The sequence below is a fragment of the Botrytis fragariae genome (genome assembly GCF_013461495.1).
Source record: "Botrytis fragariae strain BVB16 chromosome Unknown tig00000054, whole genome shotgun sequence".
NCBI lineage: Eukaryota > Fungi > Ascomycota > Leotiomycetes > Helotiales > Sclerotiniaceae > Botrytis > Botrytis fragariae.
Window position 1 is genome coordinate 355,576 of NW_023500993.1, and position 25,769 is coordinate 381,344.

At 41.5% G+C, this 25,769-nt stretch overlaps 6 protein-coding genes across 6 annotated transcripts; 3 read left to right on the top strand and 3 right to left on the bottom strand.

Moving 5' to 3' along the window:
- Positions 1–274: 274 nt before the first annotated feature.
- Positions 275–5,116, bottom strand: Bfra_004878 (uncharacterized protein; the record flags this gene model as incomplete). Its single annotated transcript, XM_037335269.1, has 3 exons — positions 275–348; positions 905–1,771; positions 1,828–5,116. The coding sequence occupies 3 exons, from the start codon at positions 5,114–5,116 to the stop codon at positions 275–277; spliced, it is 4,230 nt and encodes a 1,409-aa protein (XP_037192364.1).
- Positions 5,117–7,313: 2,197 nt separating this feature from the next.
- On the top strand, positions 7,314–7,631 carry Bfra_004879 (uncharacterized protein; the record flags this gene model as incomplete). Its single annotated transcript, XM_037335270.1, has 1 exon — positions 7,314–7,631. The coding sequence occupies one exon, from the start codon at positions 7,314–7,316 to the stop codon at positions 7,629–7,631; it is 318 nt and encodes a 105-aa protein (XP_037192365.1).
- Positions 7,632–8,159: 528 nt separating this feature from the next.
- Bfra_004880 (putative glucose n-acetyltransferase protein) lies at positions 8,160–9,155 on the bottom strand (the record flags this gene model as incomplete). The annotated part of the gene is made up of 1 exon (XM_037335271.1): positions 8,160–9,155. One exon carries the CDS (start codon positions 9,153–9,155, stop codon positions 8,160–8,162), a length of 996 nt encoding a protein of 331 aa, XP_037192366.1.
- A 4,120-nt stretch (positions 9,156–13,275) lies between these two features.
- Positions 13,276–19,375, bottom strand: Bfra_004881 (putative tata-binding protein-associated factor mot1 protein; the record flags this gene model as incomplete). Its single annotated transcript, XM_037335272.1, has 3 exons — positions 13,276–13,573; positions 13,667–19,000; positions 19,365–19,375. 3 exons carry the CDS (start codon positions 19,373–19,375, stop codon positions 13,276–13,278), a joined length of 5,643 nt encoding a protein of 1,880 aa, XP_037192367.1.
- Positions 19,376–21,107: 1,732 nt separating this feature from the next.
- Positions 21,108–21,365, top strand: Bfra_004882 (uncharacterized protein; the record flags this gene model as incomplete). The annotated part of the gene is made up of 2 exons (XM_037335273.1): positions 21,108–21,149; positions 21,180–21,365. 2 exons carry the CDS (start codon positions 21,108–21,110, stop codon positions 21,363–21,365), a joined length of 228 nt encoding a protein of 75 aa, XP_037192368.1.
- Positions 21,366–22,381: 1,016 nt separating this feature from the next.
- Bfra_004883 (putative serine threonine protein) lies at positions 22,382–25,535 on the top strand (the record flags this gene model as incomplete). Its single annotated transcript, XM_037335274.1, has 3 exons — positions 22,382–23,273; positions 23,328–23,425; positions 23,475–25,535. The coding sequence occupies 3 exons, from the start codon at positions 22,382–22,384 to the stop codon at positions 25,533–25,535; spliced, it is 3,051 nt and encodes a 1,016-aa protein (XP_037192369.1).
- Positions 25,536–25,769: the final 234 nt, after the last annotated feature.

Genomic DNA, 25,769 nt, shown 5'->3' on the forward strand with positions numbered 1-25,769 from the left:
CCATAGGAAATAAATTATTTATGAATATCTCTGGCTTCTATGATTAATGTGTATGATGTGATGTAACTTCTTTCAAATCATCTGTCGAGTGACCACCTCCTTCGTAATCCCCTAGTATCATGGCAAATTTGATATTGTTACATTCATCCACCTGTGGAGTCATTGTGATCCGATTCTGCAAAGCCACAACTCAACTTCTCAACTACCCCAAGAGGTAAGATCTTCTGATTCCACCGGACATTGTTTACAAATTCATTTGGACAAAAACTGCTTTTCACGCCCCTCTTCGCCCCTTCTTTCCACCTTGTGGGTCGCTCACTCTAAGACTCTTTCTACTCGAGAATTTCGCTGTCGCGTCATTCATTCCGCGGTCCCCATCATGGAAAATGGGTTACCTGATAACTCTTTTCTATTCCCATACTCCCATCTAGTATCGTGAGGCGAAAGCTCCCATGCATGTTAAAGAAGCTGCACGAAAACTTCCAAAAGGCTGCACAATTTCACTTCATGGTAACTTTCAAGCACAACGCAAAAGCTCTCTTTTACATGCGAGGCTTGGGTTGTCAAATATTGCTGTGTCTTGGGTCTTTGGAACAATCGGGTTTCTTCGTGGCATTGAATATGGAAGATTCAATGCAATTCCCAGGTGGATGAACCTGCCATTGAGTTGGATCTTACAAGTGAATTGAATTTTTGATTGAATGGAGATTCTGGCTGGACATATGGTTCCTCTATTTTACAGAAGAATTTCATACAGTGACCAAAGAATTGGAAAAGTGTACATTAAATTGTGTTCCTAAACTACTTACTATTTTGCATAGGAAGGAACCCTACACCAAAAACTCCACCAAAAGTACAAACTTAAAAAGGACATGCAAATTACACAACAGATAACAAACCTAACCCTTCGATCTCTTGGTTTTCTTCACCTTATCTGATTGTTTGCCAGAGAGTGGTAAAGCCCTCTTCAAACTCTTCTTCCCTTCAGTTGTATCCATTTCATCTCCAGCCGGCTCCAAATCTACCAAGTCATCCCAGAATTCATCCTCCTCCACTTCATCACCTTTATCCTCCTGCTCAATCTCCGGCTCCACCACATATTTCTTTTCATTAAATGTGACCCTGGGTCTTGAAGCTGGCTTTCTGCCTACAAAACTCGATTTCTGTGGTTGAGCACCATATCCCGCGATTTGATAATAGGTATCGGAATCATTTAAGTGGTCATCCCCGTCTGCCTCCATGTCAGGGTCCGAACTATCTGATGAATCTTTTTCCTCCTCCTCCTCGGGTATAGGTGGTATTCTGGGTTTTTTATTCAGTTGGCTTATGCCCCTGAACTTATTTGCCATTTTTTCCTTATGCTTCCTATCGCTTTCCTCCTTCTTCCTTTTCGCCTTTTCCCTCTTTTCTTTCCTTTCCTTCTCCTTCCTCGCCTTTCTCTCCTCTTCCGTTTCATCCGTGTCATTACTACTGCCATTTCCTGGAACTGCAATTGCTCCGGATCCGCCAGGAGGTGGAGGCGGTGGAGGTTGATTGTTATCGTGGTCGTGGTCATCTGGTTTGTCTTCCGCGTCTTTTCTGGCCTTTTCAAGAGCATCCCTCCTAGCTTTATCCGCGTCCTTTTTAGCTTGCGCAGCTTGTGCTTTCGCAAGAGCATCTGCAGCTTGCTGTGCTTCTCTTGCTGCAATATTTCTAAGTTTGGTTGCTTTAGCTTGAAGAGCAATTCTTGTCTTGATACGTTTCAATCCAAGTTTAGGTCCCTCGCCAGCCACTACATCATGTTAGTCATATATAATATGGAAAGTAAGAGTAGGAGAATAAACATACTTATGTCATGAGCAGTTTGAAGATCAGCCATCTTTTGTTTACTTCCTTCATTTTCTGCAATTGCTGCATCTCTTTGTAATTGAAGAGTTGCACTTGTTTCTTCAGCTCCTGCAAGTAAAGCTTCCAACTCAGAAATTCGAGTCTCGAGCTCCGTGATTCTTTGAGAATTATCTGGTACAAAATCTGGAGCACCTGGTTCTACCTCAACCTGTCGATCCATGAGTTCCTTCCTATGTTTTTGACAGTCTCTCAATTTGTTTTGAAGATCTGTACGTTGATTTTGAAGAGCTGCTAGAGTCTTCTTCGAAACATTAAGTTGTATTTCCATATTAAGATTCTCATTCTTGAGCCTCTTGAGATCTTCAGTTTGTCTTCTGAGCCTTTCGATATGTTGCTTGTTAATTTCATCATTAGAATCGTGCGATGTAACACTTGTAGTATCTATGTCCACATCACCCTCAGCATCATCCAATTCCTTTTGATGTGCTGCTGCAGCTCTCTTTCTTTCCTCTTCTGCTTTCTGATCTCTTTCGACCTTTGCAGCTTGCAACTCTTCTTCGATTGCAGCATTCTCAAGTTCAAGCTGAGCTACTCTTTCTTTAGCAGCAGCTCCTCCATCATCATGTTGATGAAGACCTGCATACTCTTGTAGTTGTCGAAGTTGATGTTGTCCCCTTCGTTGACAAGCATCGAGTTCCGCTTCTAGATTTGTAATGGTTATTTGATCGTCATGATGATTTTTTCTACAATCGGCTAAAGTCTTCCTCAATGCTCTTAGACCTTGTGGTGAGATACCATTAGCATTTAACCTAGCTTCATCAAGCCTTGCTTGAATATCTTTGATTTGTTGCTCATGTCTTTTACTAGCATCGGAGATTTGTTCATCCAAAAGAGCAATTCTCAAGTCCCTATTCTCGAGGTCATCGAGGGCCTTAGCAAGTGGTCCATTAGCAGCAACCTCATCTGAAGTTTTTCCTTGCAATTCTGCGTTCTCCTTTGTTAAAGCGTCGATTTTTTCTTGCATAGTTGCTCTGAGTCCAATGTTAACACCGTTTAAATTAGTGATTTGTGTTCGCAGATCAGCAATTGTTGTTCGTAGGTTTGCGACGATTTCATCACTTTCTTTCTTTGCCGCAGTCCGTTGAGCCTCAGATTTTGCTATGATTTCATCATGTTCCTTCTTTATCGCAGCCACTCGAGCCTCAGATTTTGCTAAAGCCTCATCCCTCTCTTTCTTTGCCTCAGCTCGTGTATCCTGATACCATCCTAAGATTTCATTAAGTTCTTTCTCGGCCGCAACTCGTCGAGTCTCAGATCTTGCCAAGGCTTCATCATTCTCTTTCTTTGCTGCAGCTCGTTCAGCTTGAGTCTCTTGTAAAGTTTGGTGTCTTTCTTTTATTGCGTCGGCTAATTGCTTCTTGTATTTTGCAACCTCGGGATTAGCTGTCTTGGAATCTTTTTCTAATTGAATCACAAGCTTGTCAATTTGTGATTTGGCATTCTTAGACTCTGTTTCCAATTGCTCCTTGAGACGAGCTATCTCTTGTTTCTGAGCTGCATTCTCAGCTTTATCTTTTGGATCATCTGGATCATCTGGATCACCTGGATCATCGGGATCAACGTAGTTGTTTATAGACTGCCTGGCTAGCTCATTATCGATATAATGCTCGAGTGCGATAACTTTCTCTCTGAGGTCTTGTTTTTCCTGTCGGTTCTTGTTTATATCATCATCAAAATTAATCATGACCGTCAAGGATTCGATTTTCGCGTCCCTTGTAGCAATACCTTCGTGGAGATCTTTGATAGTCTCTTGACAAAGGTGCATATTCTTTTCGTGAAGCATATTTTGATCCATAAGATCTTTGAGCTGCTGTTCTAGATTTGACTTCTCTTCGTTCGAAAAAACACCAGCTCCGCTGGCTTCGACCTTTACTATCTTAGTCGCTTTCAATTCGGCTGCCTTTAAAGCTGCGTTGAGTCTATCTTTCTCGAGATTCATTTCCTGCATTTCTGATCTGTATTTTTCATGTTGCTCCCCAGCTGCCTTTCGTTCTATCATCAGCTTTCTTATCTCTCTCCGTAGATCCTCAACAACCTTATTTTTTGTGTCGATAGAGGCATTTGCAGCATTTATTTCAGCCCTGAGCTTCTTGTCCAATTCCTGCTTATTCTTGTTGTCTGGATGAAGTATAAAGTTTTTCAAGCTATTCTCTAGCTCTTTGTTTCTAGCTTCTGATCCTTCTGCATTTTCATGATAGCTATCAAAATGCCTGCATAGTTCATCAAAAGCTTGATCAGATAGCAAAACTCCAGGGCTTGGATCGTTCGAACTCGGTTTCAAACCTCTTGCCACTGCATCGATATATTCGGTTTGTTGACGGCATTGTTTTGTAAGTTCCTCCAATTTATCCCGACATTTCGTCAACTCCTTATCCAATCGTTCTATCTCCGCTGCTTCCTTTGCACAATCTTGATCGGGTGGTCGAGTACCACGAGCCATGAAGAAATCTCTCCTTTCTCTTTCCAACTTTTCCATTCTTTCAGAAACTTCTTTCAGAGCCTCCTGTGTTTTTATATACTCTTGCTGTACTCTTCGATCATAACTAGAGCCCGCATTACCATTTCCTGATACATTTTTTGCGAGTTCTACCATTTCAATAACTTCCTGAACAAGTTTGCTGAATTGCTGAGGTGTACTATGATTTCGCCTTAGATTAATGACAGGCTCTTGAGTATCTGAATCATATTCCACATCCTCAGCTTCCCTTTGACTCTCTTCCTCTCCCAAAGCTTCACGAAGAACCCTCAAAGTCGTAGTGATAGCCGCATGCCAATCCGCAACCGCTGTTCGGAATATCGCGGGATCCATATCTTGATCCGGATTATCCTTTTGAGTAGTGAAATAATACTGCGTCGCTCTTCGGAACTCCAAAATGTATTGCTCGGAACGGTTTCGTAAGCCCCGCCATACGCGACCTTTAGCTCGGTATGACATTGCTTGTTGATGTCCTGCCACTATCATCTCCCTCATCTTGATACATTGATTGCTTATGAATTGTATACCAGCATCGTCAATCGTTCGATCGTGTTCGTTTATAGCATCCACAATCACTTTCAATATAGCTGCCCATTCATCTCTTTTCATATCCAATGAAACTAGACTTCCTTGGGGTAGGCCACCGGCAATTGGAATTTCTTGCTCTTTGCGTGCTAGAATATCTTCTGTTTTCAATCTTTTCTCCTGTTCCTCTTGCCAAAAGGCATAATCTGGTTCGGCATTATCAGCCATTTTGAAGAGATTTCAACTTGGTAGCCAGCTGTGTAAAGGATTAATTCGAATTGATTTGTTGTTGAATTGGTTGGTAAAGTATACCGACAGTCCCACGAATATAGCAATCATTCACAGCTAGTATAAAATAACAGAAGCTACTTATCGAATCCATTTTTCCTTTGTGATTCTTCTGTTCTCAAACCTTGATGCAGCCAAATTTTGAAAAGACGGAAGATATCTTTGTTTTTCTTTGTCATGACAAGATCTCTTTGAACTCGCAACACATTCTTCTTCAAGAAATACAGTTGATCTTTTGATGGGAATCGTTCTAGGAATCGGAAAAATTTGATGCTTGAATGGATTGAAAGGAATATATGCTGGGGCGTCTCTATGTTGATGAAAACGGCGAAAGAGGAAAATTCGTTCAATGATACTTGGTATGATTATGGTACTGTTGGAGATGCGGATTGATGGTTATTGGAATTGTATGGTAAAGTAATTTACTTGAAACTCAAGCATTTGTGATTAATTGCTTATACGGTATTTTATTTTCCATCAGATAAATGGAGATAGAAATTGATCTAATTATCTCAATCCAAGAATTGACGCAAGAACATCACATATCACATAGGGGTAGGGTAATTCACAACATGATTAATCACCCCAATGAACTTACCAGAAGGAGTCCTTTACACCCAAAATATACTCCGAATCTAAATTTCAGATCACGCAACAGAAAATGCTTTCAAAAACTCAATAATTATTAATTCCATGGTCCTAAAGCTTTCAAAGCACCCGAAGATCAAACCACATAATTAACCTCTCATCTCCGAGACCGCGTGATCGTCCCCTATTTAACCGAATGTGAAATCTTGGAGTACAAGTTACACAAACTCGAATGCACTCCATACAGGCGCTGAACACAACTTTTACACCTTTAATCCAGATCCTTGATGTTTTCAGAACAAGTGATGAGATGCTCGTGCTCAAGGTTTGAAGCAATTTTTTGTATAGTGGCATGAGAGCGGGAGATGTGTTCGTCCGTTGTGAGTCGATGAACTTAACCCCTTTGTGTTCATTACAGGAGCATCATATGGTTACATGGTAGTATCGAATCGATAGCAGCAAAAGCTCATTATTAAGAATTCAGACAATATACAATTCGAAGTTCATATCTGATCTGGACCTCTTGAGACCGCAGGATATCTCCAACAGGTCGTACAGTTACAAGTGAAACGAGATTGAGTTTTTTTAAATCACTACTACTCAATGACTGAAGCTCTGGAAGAATATCTGGCAGAAACCTTGGAAGATTTCCTCGATATTTCATGATGATGGAAGTACTTGTGCTGGTGAGATTTTATCTTTCAGTACTGATTTGATGGGCCAAAAAAACATTCTTGACACATTTAGTTAGTGCATACCAGATATATATAAGGGTAAAAGAGAAATAGTCAGGTCCATCAGTGAGTGCATGGATTGACGGAACACTTTCTAACTATTGAAATTTTAACGAATTTATTCCTCGATTGTTTGATATTACAATATATAGTTTGATTATCTTATATCAAATGAATAATTGTAAGAATCTCTAGAATACATGAGTTAATATATCAAGAGATATTCACAAGTCTATTGTGTAGTGTTCTGTTAATCTGTACACCCACTAGTGATTTCAATTAGTCTCCAATATATCAACAAATAACAAAACTACAAAACACCTCTTCTCCCATCTACAAACCTCCTCCCCTCCTCCCCTCCCAAACCCACTCCAAAGCCCTGACATACCTCCCTTTATTCTCCTCCCCCATCAAATGTCCACAATGTCCCGTCTCCCCAAGCCTCTCCTTCCTAACCCCCTCTACCCCCCAAACCCCCTCCTCCCCGCCTCCTCCGCATGCTCCTCCACATCCTCCCAGCTCACCATCCTATCCCCCTTACTAAAAACATACAATCTCCTCGCTTCCCTCCCAAAAATCTCTTCATCATTAAGATCCCTTCTAATCCTTTCTATCAAATCTATTCCCCCAAACACGTTCAACAAGATTTTATACCCCCCAAAGACTAAATATAGAAAACTCATGCACAGAAAATGCACGATCCAAAATCTCGGAAATCCAAGCGAGAATGCAGAAACCGTTGCTCTGTATCTGAATTTCCCCGGGGAAGAATCTAAAACTAACGAAACGATTGGGAGAGATCTCCCCAGCGTACGATGAAATTCGCGCGCGAGAAACGAGAGTGTGAATGCCCCGCCGTTGGAGAAGGAATGAGCGAGGATTTTGGAGTTGGCGGGGAGTTGGTACAGGCTATTGAGAGCGGGGGTGAGACGGGCGAGGGAGTTAGAGGAGGAGGAGAAAATGTGGGGAGTGGAGGTGGTAAGGAGAAGGATGGGGGTGTGTGGGTGGAGAGTGTGGTAGAGGGTTGTGTATTTGGAGATGTGTTTTGGAGAGGCGTTGAGCCAGGAGGTGAGAAGGATGAGGTCGGGGGATTTTGCGGAGGGTCTAGATTGGGGAGGAAGGGAAGAAGATGATGATATGGTGGATTCGGAAGGGTCGTGTATGTAGATACAGGGGGATAGACGTGTGAAGTCGGATAGGGTTGTCATGATGATGGTAAATGGTAATTATGGTAGAGTCAAATTCAGAATCTGAATTGTAAAGAGTCTTGAATTGAGAGGAAGCATGCAAATGATTAGTTCCATCTCGTATTTATATAGATAGCCCTCTAGGATTATCTTTCTTGGCTCAACAATTTTGTAATGTCACTAGGAAGTCTCCCATTCTTAACATAAGCGTGGAGCGGAGACGGAACGCGGGGTCTGAAATCCTTCCGAAGATGAGATTATCACCTGTTACTAGCCATAGCCAATGGGAATGTCATTATAATTGTTTGAAATATGAAGACCAAAGATACCATCAACAATATTGTGACTGTTGAATGACATATATATATACATTGGAATACTTGACCTTCAACTCATAATCCCCACAATCACCTAACCCAAGTTCAACATCGTGATTACACCATCCATCATCATCATCTACACCCTACCAATACTTCAATTAACCACATCACCACTCAACCCCTTATCCTCTCCATCTCCAATCATCACTCTTTGTTGTAATTCAAACCCAATTCCACAAACTTCTTTCCTTCTCCTAGCAAACATTCCATATAAACCCAACCAGATGGTTCTATCCCTACAATCTGTCGCTCCAAACCATTCACTCGCACCACAATCCGGCATATATCTATTCAATTCTTCTTTCGTCGCTTGAATCCAAGGTTTTGGTATTGGCCAATCTGAAAAATGCATATATTTCGCTTCTGCCAATGCCTTTTCCGCATCCCAAGTATCTTTCAAATTGCCCAAATATTCTTGATGTGATTTGCGACGGAGTTCTCCCGAGAGAAGATCGTAAGGACGAGATGGGATTGCTAAAATATTAGGTGAAAACATTGTATTCAATATATCCATATCGTCTTCATTCGGTCCCGCATGCTGTACTGCTGATTCGATTCTTTGGAAGAGGTTGGTGGAAGGATGTAATAATAATAAATGAGAGGAATATGCCCAATTGGTCGGTGGACCAAAATAAGTATATGGCATAGCGACCGGAGCAGATGGTAATAGAAACAATTCATCCATATTCCGAATATAATTCGCATCCGAATCGACATGTAAAACTCGATCATATTGGGTGAGATTGAATGCGAGAAGTTTGGTATGTGAACCTGCCCATGTTGTCTGTTCCGTATGATTCTGATGTAGAACATCCATCGGTTGCAATTTAACGTAATAATCGGTTTGTGCTTGTTTCAATAACCTGGCAATGGGCGTGAGAGGTTTGGAAGGAAGATTCGCATCGATTTCTTCAACATTCCAATGTGATGGATATAACATTAATCGTTGAGCACGACTACCGATTGTTTCGACTTGCGACCAGAGCATGAGAGCACTACAAAGATATTCAGGTGAAGTAACATATTGAACATATGCGAATTTGAACCAGTCAATCGTAGAATCCTCAACTGTAGTTACTGGACCTGGCATTGGAGGAAATACATCGCCATCATGGTTGTGAAGCAATGCATATCGAACGACCAAAAATATGAGCAAAAATATAGATGACAACTGAAAAGTAGTTGAAGATATTACGACTCGTAATCGACGAGTATAGAAGCGAAAGCCTGCCATACAGACATTTGAATATGAAAGAAGGATAACAACATCTCCATTCTTGAGATTTTTCCTTTTCCCAATTAATACCTACTCGAGCTACTGACTTGAATGTTATTGATTGTTACGGCTAAGTTGTCCGATACCATAAACACCAAGACGCTAAAAAGATTAGAATGTAAGGTTATTTCTTGGCCCCTGAGGTTAAATAGTGTGATATCTCACCGCTTTGAATCTATTATTGAGGATTTATAGAACCAAAAATCTCAATTTGAATGAATAAACGAACTGAATTGATTATTGACTGAGGAGTTTCTTTTTGAGGGTTAAATGATTATCATATGGGGGCAAGCCCCCAAACCCCCATATCCTCGCTGCGCTCGAGTTTAGGCCGTTGAGTATCAATGTCAGGGTAAATTGTATATACGATAGACGGAGCGGAGCACCCAAGTGGGATGGATGTGGCAGAACAAAGACAACGAGATTTATTGGACCATACATATTGACCCCTTTCGCACTCAAGCAATTGCGATTTGTCAATGAGTCAATCTTTGGACCGGTCTTCGGAAATCGGCACAATCAAAGTCTCCTTCATGATGATAGTTTTGTCATAAGGCTCGTAAATGATCATGATGCTATTCACAAAGTCGCTGCCAACTCCAAAGGCAACTCCCATATGGGATAGATGTCTTAGGACCCCTCGGTATGAAGATCTTAAGTGAGCCTTTCTATTGTTCCATAGTGCTGAAGTATTGAACAAATATCCCTGTTTACACATACTCTCTACTTATCGTATTCTTATCATGGCTATCAAATTCCATAATACCACCAATCTACTGAATTTCCAATTCTCAACCTCATTCACACCCGTCCCCAAAAATGCAATACACAATGACAGATCAAAATGCCGACATGAGGATCTTGCTCTGGCAAGTCTGCCATCAGACTTGCGAATCTTCTGTCTGGACAAATACTCCACATCTATGTTCACGGGAATGGAATAGCAAACATCCTTCTTCCTAAATCGTTACGCACAATCAGTTTCCTGAGATCAGAGCTGAAATCTGTGTGAATTTCCTTTGGGCTTTTCTTGTCCTTCTTGCAAATATCACAAATTCTCAAATACACAGGCTCAACAGCTCGTTACTGTCACCAAAGGAACATAGCCAGATGCGGGCACCCAAGTTTATTTGGGTTGAAGTATTTCCAAACCCAAGCCCGATCTTGGAAGAACGAGACAGTTAGACGTTATTCCTTTCGTCAAAAAATATATCCTTCAATTTCCGCTACACACCGTGATTCCCACTCTCACCCAAGATACTCGCGAACTACCTCTCGTCATCAGTATGAATGACAAACTCAAACTGATACTTGCTCATCCAATATCAGTAGATACTTTCACATCTGCCAATATGTTTCCATTGTAAGTAGCAATTATGAGGTGCTATATCGCAGTCACTGATCACAGTATATCCATTGCTTCGGCGTTATTCTCATCCTCAGTTGTCAAAATATAGCTGCCATTCTTGCTTCGGAATGTGCTTTTTTCAACTAAAAGATCCGAATTTAATTAGACTCACCAGTTAATGAAGGAAATGTATACTCATCTCCTAATGTCGAATTACCACCCTCCTTTGGAATTCCACAGACAAGGTCGAAATATTCATCTGTTTTGGGAGTTTGGATTTGAGCATACATGATTCCTAACCCCTCACTCCGCACCACCTCAGCCCCTTCAACACCACGCAGCCCAGCCAACCCCTTACAATTCCCACAATCCTACAAGCGAACTCATCTTACCCATCCAAACACCCAGATAACCACACGATATCCTCATCCCATGTCATATCTTTTTTTCATCTCAAATTCAATTCCTTACCTTTACATATCTACATCCCTAAATACCTCAAATTCCTAAACCTCCTTTCTTCAACCCCGCACCTCTCTATCTCTATCTCCACCTCTATGCAACCCTTCCCTAAAAGAATATCCACAAAATAATCACATCAATATTAACACACTTCATCCCTCTCCCCCCAAAATCAAACCCCCATATTTTTACTCCATCTACATACACCCACATCCTCTCCCTCATTTCATCACTGTCCAACCACCTCATCAATTATCACCTCATCACTTATTACCCAATATTTCCCTATTTAACTACCTACAACTAAAATTCAAGATTGAAAATTCATTTCCATACCTATTTCTCATTACTTACTCCTCAAGACCCTTCCATCATTCATCTACTGTACCTATCTATCGACCCATCGAAAACATTCGATTTCCTACTCCTAAATCTCGAGAATAGAAGTAGTATGATTTATATAAAGCTTAACCATAACATCCCATTTCCTCAGAATTATCTTACAAAATTCAATCCTTCAGTAAGATACCAAAATAGCATTCCCGAATGCACCTATCTATATAATCTCAACATAATCCAGTTTCTCCATAACTCCTCTCCCTCTTCCCTTCCTTCCCTCTTTCGCAAACTCTCTCAACTCCTTTACTATCATCATCCATACAAACACCACAACATCTACAGAGTTCCTCCATCCAATACTTCACTTCCTCTCCCATTCCATCATATCGCTCTCCTCTTTTCCTCCTTTCCTTGAATCCCACCAACTCCATTCCACCTCCCCTCAAACTTCAAACTCTAAGCAAAACCAACCCAACCCACCTCAACCCAAAATCAAAACACAACAAGAGATCCAACAACACAATCTCCACTCTAATTATCCAAGAAGTATCTCCTGAATATTCCCTAGATATTATAAAAGTTTCCATCTATCCACCAACCACTCACCAACCACTCACTAACCATCAGCAAAGCCTCCCATTACCCAATCTAACATCCAACCCCAAATCCAACCCCCCGCCCACCTACCCCTCTCAAAAACCCCGTATCCCCTCACAAACCACCTCTCTCCCTTCCCTTCCCTTCCTTCCCCTCCTCCCCTCCTCCCCTCTTGCCCAACAAAAACCCCTCCACCAAAAAAATAAAACACATCCTCCACCTCTCCAAAAATCAAATTCCTCCCTCGCGTGGGGTCGAACCACGAACCTCTCGATACCATTCATTTCCTAACAGTCGAACGCGCTAGCCAATTGCGCCACGAGGGACGTCATGTTCCAAATGCTGAAATTTGTACTTATTGTTGTGGCGGGGCGGGATTAATGCAATTATATTATACGTTGGAGGTGGATAGTGGATAGTGGGCAGTGGGGAGTGGGTTTGTGTAGATGGATGGATGGATGGATGGAAATTATTATTTGTGTGATATAGTGGGACGGGGTGGGGTTACAGCTTACAGGTGCGAAAGAAAGAAAGAATGAATGATATTTTTCTACGAGGGCGAGGAAATTCAGGAAACGCTGGAAATTCAAAGTCCAGGGAAGCAATGATGATGAATTTCTCATGATAAGATAAATTATCTGCTAATAAATTACAATACAATACAATACACTATAATCTCATAACTAGATACAATATACAAATATACAATGAAAAATACGACACACCCCAGGAAGATATTATACCATGTTTTCTTTCCTCAATCGAGTTCTTCCTACTGGATTCTCATTCTTCGTTCGTCTTCATTCTTCATTCATTCTCATAATTTCATTCTTTTCTCTGTTCTCTGTTCTCTGAATCTCTGTTCTCCTTCCTTTCCCTCTCTATCCCCAACCATCTAATCATACAAAACCCACCCTTGTTCCCATCACAAACCCCTTTGTGCAATTCACCAACAACCATCGACCATCAGAAAATAAGAGAGATATCAAAGAAATCAAAAAACAAAAGAAAAAAACGCCCCTTCTCATATACTGATATACTAATATACTTAATAAGCCTGTCCCGTTTCAGAAAAAAAAAATGGTTTCCCTCATCTTCGTCCCACCGCTCCCCATCTTCCCACTTCAATACTGACATCCCAAGCCCACACCCGATTACTTCACTACCACCCACCCCACTATCTCCCAACTATTTCATAGTTTTCAAGAATCCCTCTAAATCGAAACTTTCCTCATACTCCTTCCCATCCCACAATTCTCCCAAATCATCCAGCCAACCTTTCTTTCCTTTCTCCCTTACTTCTCCAGTTGCATCAACCATATCCTCTTCTCGTTCGGCTTGAGCACTACTATCTGCTGCTAATGGAACTTCTGATGTATCACCTAGATTAAAGAGGTCGAGGATTTGATCCGTTTCCATAGTTCCCAGACCCGCATTTTGTTGATTGACTACTGTGGATGCTACGTCGATTTTGAATCTTTGAAGACTATTTGGAATAAATTAGTATTTGATTTGTTAAAATTTTTCGAGTGACAAAAGTAGGACGGGAGAAGGACATATGAACGGGATTATAACGAACCTCAGAATCTTTTCCTCCAAAGTACCCCTAGTAATCAATCGATAAACATTAACCACCTTCTTTTGACCAATTCTATGAGCTCTGTCCATAGCTTGTAAATCTTTTTGAGGATTCCAATCATGTTCCACAAAAATAACCGTATCAGCACCCGTCAAATTAAGTCCCAAACCTCCTACACTAGTTGTAAGAAGTAAGACATCATATGAAGGATCGGAATTAAATTTATTGACGATATCTTGACGTTTATTAGCATCAACTGATCCATCCATACGCAAGAATTGTACTGAAGGTAACATCTTCTTAAGAACATCATTTTGAACCATATCTAACATTTCCTTCATTTGACAGAAGACTAAAGCTCGATGGGGTGAGACAAAAGATGTTTCGGTGGTAATTTCATTTTCGGAAGAAGGTTCGGTACCAATACCACAATCAACAAGTAAATCTCGCAAGGCCGTTAATTTTGGTGCGTGAACAGGATCTCGAAGACTAGTTCCTTGTTTGGCAAGAAGTCGTTGAGTATCTTCATATTGTTTATGACCTTCTTTCATAACAAGTGCAGGAGAATTGCAAAGTTTGCGCATATATTGTAGAGCTTGGAAAATATGTTGTTTTGCTTCTTTATCACCAGATGATGCCTTTTCAGCCAGAGTTTTGCCTTCTTTCTTGGTGAAATCCTCGAAAAGTTTCTTCTGTAAATCACTAAGATCACAGTAGTAATTTTGTAAGATCTTAGGTGGTAGATCATCCAAAACCTCTTCTTTAAGACGGCGTAAAAGGAATGGTAGAACTTGTTTATGTAAAGCTTCAATAGCAAGAGCACCAGCTTCTTGTTCTTTTGATGAAGACTTACTATAACGACTAGCGGCAATGGGTTTGGCGAAACGATCCAAGAAAACCTTCTCAGCTCCAAGGAAACCTGGCATGAGGAAATCGAAGAGAGACCAAAGTTCCAGTACATTGTTTTGAATTGGTGTGCCGGAAAGGATGAGTCGATGATTGCTAAGTAGACGTTTGACAGCGACAGTAGTCTTAGCTCGAGGGTTTTTGATTAAATGACCTTCATCTAGAACACAATAATTCCAATTGAGAGGTGATAAAACATCAATGTCATTGCGACAAATTTCGTATGATGTAATGACAATATCAGTTTGACCAAGTTGTTCTCTAAAACGAGCTCGATCGAGTGGAGGTCCAACATAAGCTGTACATGTTAGGAAAGGAGCATATGCTTTAATTTCTTGTTGCCAATGACCGGAAAGAGTAGGAGGACATATGATGAGAGATGGCATTCTTCTAGATTCTGGGGCTCCAGTTTTGGCAAATTCCTCAGCTCTAAGATGATGGTCACTTGCGACAATACATAATGTTTGTAATGTTTTGCCAAGACCCATATCATCACACAGAATTCCATGGAGATGATATTTGTTCAAAAAGTTGAGCCAATTAACACCTTCTTGTTGGTAAGAACGAAGTTCCGCTTTGATGGCGACAGGAATTTTGAATTCCTCAACTTTATGAGGATCCAAGAGTTGACCAATAAAGGTACGTTCACGATCTCTGCCTTGTAATAATTCTTGTGATAAACCAGGAGGATCTGGGATACCTGCTTCAAGTGGAACAAGTTTAACCAGAGTAGCGAAAGAAGTTGTAGCAAGTACTCGTACATCAGTATCTGAATCACTCATTCGTCCAAGAACAGGAACGATGAGGAAAATGACATATGGTAATATACTATCACCCATGACAGCGATAAGATGGTAAATCGATTCAATGACACCTTGACGGAAGTTGAGGTCGAGTGGATTGCTGATAGAAGGCAAAACTTTCTCCACAAGTAAGGTCATAGCTTCTACAGTGATAACACTGCAAACCGTTGCAAGACATTTAGCTGCCATGTAACGGAAGACTGATAATTCCGAGTGAAGAGCTGTAACGACAAGAGGAAGTAATTCCATGATAAAAGGATATAATGATTTATCCAACGTGGGTGTCAAGGCACGAATTACAGACATGCCATCAATAGCTTCTTGTCCAGAGGATTGTGCGGGGTCTATACAGTCTCGTGGAAGGATACCACCAAATGCATGTCGTAGTGGTTGTTCCATTAAACCTTTAAGTGTAGGGACTTTGTTTAACAATTCAGATCCGAATATTGTGGAAAGTTGTTCCAAGGCTTCCTTGGCACCTCTTCTGGTGATTCTCGCTTCTTTGGCTTCTCGTGCAAATTTTGCTGCATCTGGATGATCTTTACGATCTTCTTCTTTCCGTAATGATAGAATGGCAGTTGTGAGAGGAGCATTTGGAGCGAATTCTGGTGTCTCTGAAGTTTCCATACACATGAATTTAACCAGATTTGATACAACCTTTTGTGCCGGTCCAGTACGACCACCTTCTGCGAATATTTCGATAAGTCGGGCGATAGAGAAAGCAGACCGTTGTTGTAATTCCAAAGTTTCCTCTTTTTTGACACTATCCATCATAGACTTGATGATGTGAGATGGCTTCTTAGGTGAAACCTTCATAGCGACCAAAGCACTTGCAGCAGCGGCCTTGATACGGGTATCTCTCAACTCTTTAATGCTCTTTGCGTTATTGATGACTTCGGTTACATTTTCGCGTGCTTCGGTGAGAGCTTGAGTCGCTATCATCCGTTGACCGGGAGAAAGCATTTTCTTTAATCGATCGAAATCCTCGGAAACACATTTATTAGCAGTCACAATAGAGAAAGCATCTGGTCCAGCTTCGGCTTCACCAGCTACGACAACCGCAAGTACAGGTAAACGTCCTTGAGAAACTTTGCCAACATCGCGAAAGGTATTGAGGAGTTGTGAACATTGAGTTCGAACCAAATGTGTGTAGCTGACTAAATCTCTGTATGTGAGAGGGCGTTCAGTTTCGAGAATCTTTGTAAGAGCTGGTTCAAAACGTAAAGCATGAGTCTTTGAGATACAATTTTTGGCGTATTCGTCGATGATGATTGAGGTCGTTAGTTGGGTGGAAGAGAAAGCCGAAGACATTCCTGGAGTGATACTAGCATCGTATGCATCGAGAGCAGGAGCTGGTACGAGTGACATAATAAGACCCATGGCTTTTGCGGCTGATGCACGAGATCTAATCAAAATATCCATACCCACCAGATCCACATCACCTTGCATCATGGGACCATCGACGTCATGTGATGATGATGATGTAGGAGTAGGTTCAACAACCTTTGCAGCCTTTCGACGCTTTTTCGTCGGAGGCTCAGGACCGGAAGGTGTGCTTGGACGAGCGTTACTTGTAGGACCACTAGGTAAGTAAGAATTACCGGATGGTCTTTGGAAAAGTGTGGCGTTCATGGGTAATGGATGTCGAGATACACCAATAGGATGTAACGTGAGTTGCATAAGAGGATCGATGTGTGGTGCAAATTCTGCGGATAGCTGTTCTGGATCTCTTGCAAGGAAATGTACCAGTGCTTTCCATACTTGAAGTGATAAATTTAAAGTATCTTGATTTCTCTCAACCAAAATATTTTGATAGATCAATCGAAGAATTCTTCCATCCATCCAATCTCTAGTCCCTTCACCCTCAATGCCGACAAATGTCAACAAAGCACGAAGAACTGCCGAGCGCACGGATGTGATGGTATGTCGAAGAAAGGGGTACAATCTTGGTACCAAAAGTCCAAAAGATTGTTCAGCATCTCGAGAAGCATTCTTTTTCATAGCCTCTAGTACTTCAGGGAAACTGCAAAGTTTGGCTAACAAGTCCATGATCTGCCCTGTACTAGCACTCAAATCATCACCAAGATTTGAGAGACATTCCCAAACAATATTGATGAGACCATCAAGTGCTTCAGGTCTCAAGTTGACAAACTCTTTAGCAATTGGAATTAGGGTTGCTGCACTAACAGAACGAACGTCGTCATCCCAATCACCTAACCCTTTCATCACAGCACGAATGACTCCATCGATCAAATCGTTATCTTTCAGTAACAAATCGTTTCGAACTGCCACCAAGTAACGAAGACCAATCATACCACCATGACAAATAGCCCAGCCTGGTTTATCCAGTTGAATGTCATTTTGCATAACGAGACGATACAAAATGTGATGGACGGAATAAACGACTGGAGGTGGAAGGTGAATGAGTAAAGCACCCAGAGTCTGACCAATTGTTTCTCGAATCGGTGCAACAACTGTATCTGAAACATAATCCCCAAAACGATCCAAGATAAAAACGCAACACAACCGACAAGCTAAGTCATCAAGCCAACGTTGATTGAGTAAGTTGTTTTCGCTACGAGTCTTTCCTAGTTGTCTTCCAGCGCCGGCTCCATGGACACGTATGATATCCCTCAAACCCATTGCAGCACCATGTCTGGTTTCCCATTGAGGATCGAATAAATCGACCACAAGGAATTCACACAGACGTTCATAAGGCCACTCTGATCCTTCTTGCTCGCCCTCGGTCTCAAGTTCGGATTTGATTGGCATAATTGGTCCCTTGAATTCTGAAACGACTTTGGAATCCTCGTCTATTTCAGAATTTCTTTCCGTTGAGAAGTAATCCGCCATAGGATTTTTGGAATCCTCACCACTAGCATCCGGCATGGAAGTATCTGCATCGTTTGAAGTATTTGTACGTCGTACTGAAAGATCCACTAGCCTACTTTTGCTACCAGCAGTCATAGCTTCTCTTTTTCTCTTTCGTTTCAGTTGATTCAGTTGTCTTGCACTCAGTCCACTTTCTTCCGAGGGTGTAGATGTACCTTTGTTGTTTTCTTGTCGTGAGAAACCATTCGACTCCTCACGTGCCAGTGTGGTGTTGGATCCATTCTGGTTATTAGTTGGAGCTGCGTATTCGAGTTCTTCTTCGGAATATGGACCAAGAAGACCGAGTCGTCCATCAAGTGTCTTCTTTTGATGAGCAAGACGTTGAGCAGGATCCAAAGAAGCTAAAGCCCAATCATGACCTCTATCTCCACCACGAACAAGTTCTTTACCATATTTGAGAATGGATACAATGTCGAGAGTATCAAGACTTAATTGTCCTTCGGCAAGTGGTGTTGGCTCTACGGCTTCTTCCTTTTTGATTCCAGATTCTTCGATTTTTGATTCATCTTTCGCCAACTCGTCCTCACCATTTGGGTCATACTTTTCTGCATTCTCAACAATTCCAGCTAATGCTTTCGAAGCAGCTGTTCGTGTATCCCAAGTCTTATGACGAAGATACGGTACAACTCTTGTTAATAGATTGAAAAGTTCTTCGGGGTGTGATTTCTGTACATCCGCCAATTGCTGAGCAGCAGTATTCCTAATTAATGGAGTGCTTCCTGTTTCCAGTAGCCTGAATCAAAAGTCAGTAGGGGGTAGGGGAAAGAGATGAGGCTCAAATGAAACTCGTCCAGAAGATTCTCGAAATGAAGATCACTGATGATCATATCATATTACAAGAGATCTTCAATTATACAATTCCCGTAAAAATTCCACGGCATATTAAAAGTTTCAAGGGTTTGATTTGGTCTCAACCAAACATAGAAAAGATGGAGTGACCCAAAGAGAAGATACTCACGTGACCAGTCGATCCAATCTATTTCAACGTATCATCATGTCAGCAAATCCATAATTAATTCCCGAAATGCAGCATTCAAATGCAACGCGGCCGCATTGATCACAGCTTAATATTGGGGGTGGTGGAGGTGAAACATTACCTTGAAGCCATTTTCAATACGCGTGTGGTTCATTATCTGTGTGAAGAGGTTTAAAGGGAAAACGCCATATATGCCAAAAGATGGGTTTTGTGAAAGTTCGTTAATCCATTCAGCTTCGTTATCGTTTGGTATAGTCGTCGTCGTGGCAAAAAAAAAAAAAAAAGGTAAAAGTGTACCTGGGGTGATACTTGGAATGATGATTGCAAATATGCAATATCGAAGAAAAGTTTATTAAACGCGTAAATGCAATGAATTAATAAATAAGTAATCGCAGAGAGATGCAAAGAAGTTTTGATGATGTTTTGAAATATAGGTAGGGTTAATGTTGATAGCGACGACGTGTATTGGAAATTGTAGGTAGTAGTAGTAATTGTGAACCTTTCAGCCTTGATCGCGAGGCGGGATATTTTTCAATTGAAGATTTGAATACGGGGGGAAACTATTATTGTATTCTTTTCCCTTTGAATTGAATGGCTGAATTGACTATGGTTGTTGGTGTGTATGGTATGGTTGATCTGGATGATATGGTTGGTATGATTGACATGTATGGTATGTATGGTTGATATGGTTGATTGATATATGTATGTACCGGTATGGATTGGTATGGATTGGTATGGATTGGAATGGATTGGTATAAAATTCGTTGGACTCGTTGATTGGTTGAATTTCCCCTTGTGTGGATTTTGGTGGTTTCTTATGGTAGCAACATGGTCGGTCGGGGAGTCGCCGTCCTTTATGGTCCTTAAGTATTCAGAAAATCCCAATAATTTTCTTAATTCGCTTAAAGGCTTAGCGCTGAACTTATCCCTGTTGCAGTTGCTTCAAGCCTTTCACTAAAATGGAGATCACGAATATGGCTGGGAAAGAGAAGGAAAAAAAAATTGAGTGAGGAGTGAGGAGAGAAGAGTGAGGGGAGGAGAGAGGAGAGAAGAGAGAGGAGAGAAGAGAGAGGAGAGAAGAGAGAGGAGAGAAGAGAGAAGAGAGAAGAGAAGAAAGGAAAAGGGAAAAAAGGAAAGGGAAGTGTGGTTTCGGTATGAATGAAGTGATAGATGAGTGATGGATGAGTAATAACAATTAAGTGAAAAATCAATAGAGAGAGTGAGAGTGAAGAAAACAATAAAAGAAGAGTGAGTACCGATTAGGTCGATACGGTTATTATTTACAACCATGATCAAATCTCGCAATTGATACTCAGTCAAGCCTCATACATCTACCTAGGTACATAGTAAGCAATAACATTGATGAATACCTTCAAATCGCAAATCACGATACACCCTCTCGTTTTCCACTCTTCTTCCACTCTTCTTCCACTCTCCTCTCCATCCAAACCCGATATCTCTCAACTGGCCCGTCTTCCTTCCGTCGGAGATTAAATTTTGATATAATTTTATAGGTTGATATTCCAAGCAAGTAGCCTTGACACAGATTACAGCATACCGTAACTAGTGTGCTAGGTATCGAAGAGTGCATGTGCCTAAGAATCACAAAGTAAATCTACTCTAGAACATCAACGCCGTCCAATGAAACAGGGCAGATGGTATTTGAATTTGGTATAGACTTTGCAACGGTCTTACAACAACGGTAACTACAATGATCAAAGTTTGATATCAGACGACGCGACGTGAATCAAAGGTGCCTTGTATTTGTGATGAAGAGTGATGTCGAGGTACTTATATATATATATATATCGTGAATCATCACCTCATGGCAATACAAAGAGAAGAGACTTGGTATAAAATCAATATGAATATGAATATGAATATCAACATCAACATCAATCGCATCGTACCTATCATACCATTCCACTCATCTCAGGCAAACAATATGAGGATGGCATCCATTCCCGATCCTACAAATAGACATCGGACTTCCGGTTTCATTGGAAACTCCATGTCTGTACAACCAATCACCTATGTACCTAATAGTCATCGCTTGATCACGATTCATCCACGTAATATCGTGCAAAAGCCGAGTGAGGACTGCTTACAGCTTACTGAGTAGGTATTATAGATTGTATGCAAGGCACAATTGAAACATTGTACCACAACACTTAGGTATGGTTGGGTCGAGCAATTACCTATCTTGACAGAAGTCTGCAACAGCATCTGTGAGATAGGTGGGATGAAAAAGAAAAGCGGCTTTCTGGAGTTTTGACAAGGCTGGCCGAGTTACATGCTAAGGAGAGCAGGGCAATAATAGTCCCATCTGAAGAATGAAGAATGAATGACGAGTCAGACTCCAAGTTATCGGTGATGAGATGGAGATGGAGATGGATGATCATAGATGCCGTGATACTTGAATAGGTCTAGAGCAGATTATAGCCCTCCATCTATCATTCATCATTGAGACCGTTATGTTTCGACCCAGCTTTTCCTCTACGAAACTGGGGAATGTGTCACAGAGAAAGATACATAGACAGATGTATTTATATATTTCTACCTAGTGTCTACTATATACATCGATCTATATATATCCGTATATAAAACCCCTTCCAAAATTGGCTTCCATCAAATACACACTTTCCTAAAGCATGCATCACGCTCATTCATCCCTTCTCCTTCATTCAATCACTTGATGATAACGATCAAGGTATTGTGCTCTTTTGTTCACACGGCTCTTGAATTTCATACCCACCAAAGCCAGATGATCTACCGGCCGTGAGACACGTTCTCTTCCCTTTTCCATTGGTCAGAATATATGGGCAGAACGAAAAAGGCGGTGAACACACAACCAAATCAATGGATAACATCAATGCCAGCCTGGATATGCCCCATCCATCACTCTCAAAACTCCATGCAATCAAAGTAACTTGGATTAGACATTGAACGTTGACCGTTAAATCTATTCATCCATCTTTCAATCCACTTGGGACTATCTTGTAAAGCTTCTTTTGTATCTTTTTAATTGTAAGAATCGATTTACAAGCAAACATACTTCACTCAATGCGGTGATCATATCTAATTCTTAGCTACTCTACATCTGCCACCGTCTTGCTTTACACATCTACCTCAGAAATCATGGCCTCTTACAATGTGCCAGCGACTGCCCCTCGACCGGCGGTTTATGGAGGACCTGTACCAATACCTGATCCGTCGGCACCCCCTGGAACTTTCGCACCCGGAACAAAAATCCAAGTCGGATCTCACAAGGTCGTGATTCAAAAGTACTTCTCGGAAGGGGGGTTCGCTCATGTCTACCTGGTGAAAATGCCAAAACCGATCGATGGGACGGATATTGCGGTATTGAAGAGAGTCGCGGTCCCTGATAAGGAACATTTGGCAAATATGAGAACCGAAGTGGAAACCATGAAGAAGTTAAAGGGACACCGCCCAATTGTTACATATTACGATTCACATGCATCACAACTGAAAGGGGGAGGGTACGAGGTATTCTTACTTATGGAATTTTGCAATGGTGGTGGTTTGATCGATTTCATGAATACTCGACTTCAAAATAGATTGACGGAACCCGAAATTCTGAAGATATTCTCAGACGTGGCAGAAGGAGTAGCATGCATGCACTACCTCAAACCTCCCCTTTTTCATCGAGATCTTAAAGTTGAGAACGTTCTCATCACTTCCACTGGTCCTTCTCGAAGATTCAAGCTCTGCGACTTTGGTTCCACTGCACCACCTCGACCTGCTGCTACGACCGCTGCCGAATGCAGATTGATCGAAGACGATGTTCAAAAACATACAACATTACAATATAGAAGTCCTGAGATGATAGATGTATACAGGAAACTACCAATTGATGAAAAGTCGGATATCTGGGCCTTAGGGGTACTGCTTTATAAGTTGTGTTATTATACTACACCATTCGAGGCTCAGGGACAACTTGCTATATTGAACGCAAGTTTTAAATTTCCCTCGTATCCAGTATTTTCGGATCCCCTCAAGAATTTGATAGGTATATCCAATGCTGCGCTCATGCTAAAGGAGAAATTGTGCTAACAAATTCTAGCATCTATGTTGAAAGAGAAGCCAACATCTCGTCCCAATATATACCAAGTTTTGAGGGAATCATGTCTCATGCAAGGAATCGAAGTTCCAATTAAGGATGTATGTTGTTTTGTATCTTCCATCGACAAATAAAAACTTACCATATTAGATATATGCTGGAAGAACCCAGTCAGAATCGCGACAATATCAGCAATTGCCAACTACCGAGTCTCCAACATCACCTCCAGTTGTGGGAGCAGTTTTTGCGCCTCCAACACAACAGCAGACAGTTATACCTGATGTCGTCCCAATGCGAAGGGGAAGACCCACGGCTAATTCACAGCCACAGCCTACAAAACCTAGTCCGTCTCCAATGAGAGGCACAGTTAGCGATCCATTTGCCGCTTTGGATTCTGCAACTTCTGCTCCAGTTGTGGACGAAATCTCCAATCGATTTCCAAGCTTGGATCAGTTTTCAATACTTCATGAAGGAGGCAAATTTGATTTTGGATCTTCCTCACCCACGAAGACATCACAACCTGTTAGCAAACGAGTTACAGAAAGGTTAGCTGATGATGCATTCGCCATGTCAAATCGACCGGGGTCATCAACTTCAACCAATAAGCCATCTCGTGCTCAACAAATTCTATCCAGTAATCCACTAGAGCTTCAAACATCAGATGTACCGGCAACCTTAATATATCAACCCACACCTACTCACCCTGGTGTGAAATCCTCATATGTATCCCAAGGTACAATGACAACACCAACTCCTCCACCTGCAAATACGCGACCTCCTAATTTCACTGCTTCTCCACGTCTCCTTCCATCAGACCATCATCGATCAACTAGTTTACCACGAAACCAAATCGCAACTCCGTCTAGAACACCGACTCTTGAAGCACAAGAATTTTTACCTGTTCATCCTGGCTTACCTCGCACCTCTTCATACAATCCTCAGTCTACTCATTCAAAACATTCATCGTCATCTAGACCGTCACTCGAAATGAGTAGACCTAGCAATGAAGCTCTTGAAAGTACTATTTCTCGAACAAAATCCAGTCTGAGTCGATCACGTCCATCAAGTCAATATTTGGAATCCAACATGGACTTTCTTCGAGAAAAGGAAGGTCGTCCCTCGATTGATTCTCAACGACGTCCATCATATTCTAGGGATTTTGCCGTCACCGATTCAACTGATGATGATCCTCAATCAAATGTCGACTTTCTTAAATCAATGGAAGATCATGAAAAGGTCAAGAAAGATAGACGTCGAAGTAGTGGTTCAAAATCCAAACGTTCCAGCATGCCTACGATTTCGTTATCTGGAACCAAAAATCTGTTGGCGGGTAAATTTGGAGATGCTTTCAAAAGATTTGAAAATAATGCTAGTGCTCCACCCGGTCCAAGAACCCCAAGTCCTCTACATGATCTAGATCGACGTGACTTGACACCGATAGCTGGATCCGAAGCAACAGATGATAGGAGTGATGATGGAACGGTAGATGACAATGTGACACCGGAGCAAAGAAGAGAAAATGAACGAAGGAGATTATCAATTGAAGAAAAACGTGTTTCTGATGCAGCAGCCGAATATCGAAAACGACTTGCAGATCGTGGTGGTGCACCAGCCCCAAAGAGCATTGGTGGTGTAACCCGAGCCGCAAGTATTCAACATAAAGTCAAAAGCCTCTTGGATGAAAATAGTCAACAACCTTCCCCAAAGAAAACGGCAGAAGGCTATGGAAGATATACCGATATACCAGGTCAACCTAATCCTTTACCAACCGGAAATCCATATGGAAAACCTTCTGTAATTCGCAAACCAGCTCAACCTTCAATTCCTTCATCTGATCTCAATTATACTAAACCTCGTCCTCAACAAATACCTCCTCAATTACCAGTTACTAAAACAGGACCAAGACCAAGTGCTCCACCTAAACCTACACATCTCAATAATATGAATACGGGAGGTGGTCTTGCTACCAACAACTCTCCACCTAAACAGTCATACCTAGCTAATAGAGGTGCGCCTGGGATGCAACCGAGATCGGACATGACGTCCTTGGAAAAAGAAGAATATCTTGCGGATTTTAGTAAAAGATTCCCGAGTTTGAGTAGTATTGAGATGGTGGAGAGGGAGATTGAGAGAGAGGGGGAACAAAGTACAGGGTTGGGAATGGGAATGGGGAGGAGAGATGATAGGCCTAGGGTTACTAAGGAATTGTAAGTTCCCGGTTGTAGATTTGGAAGGAGGGGGGTAGAGTGGTTGGAATTGGAGGGGAGAGGGGGAGGTGTAAATTATGGAGTGTTGTGATGTGATGTGATACGGTAGTTGGAATCATGGTATGTTATGTCATGTTAGCGGTACATGCATGTAAATGAGTGAAGATATACAGATAGGGCTGTAGTAGTAGTAGTAGGTATCTGGATTCTGAAATAAAAGGGATATTATGAAAAGAGG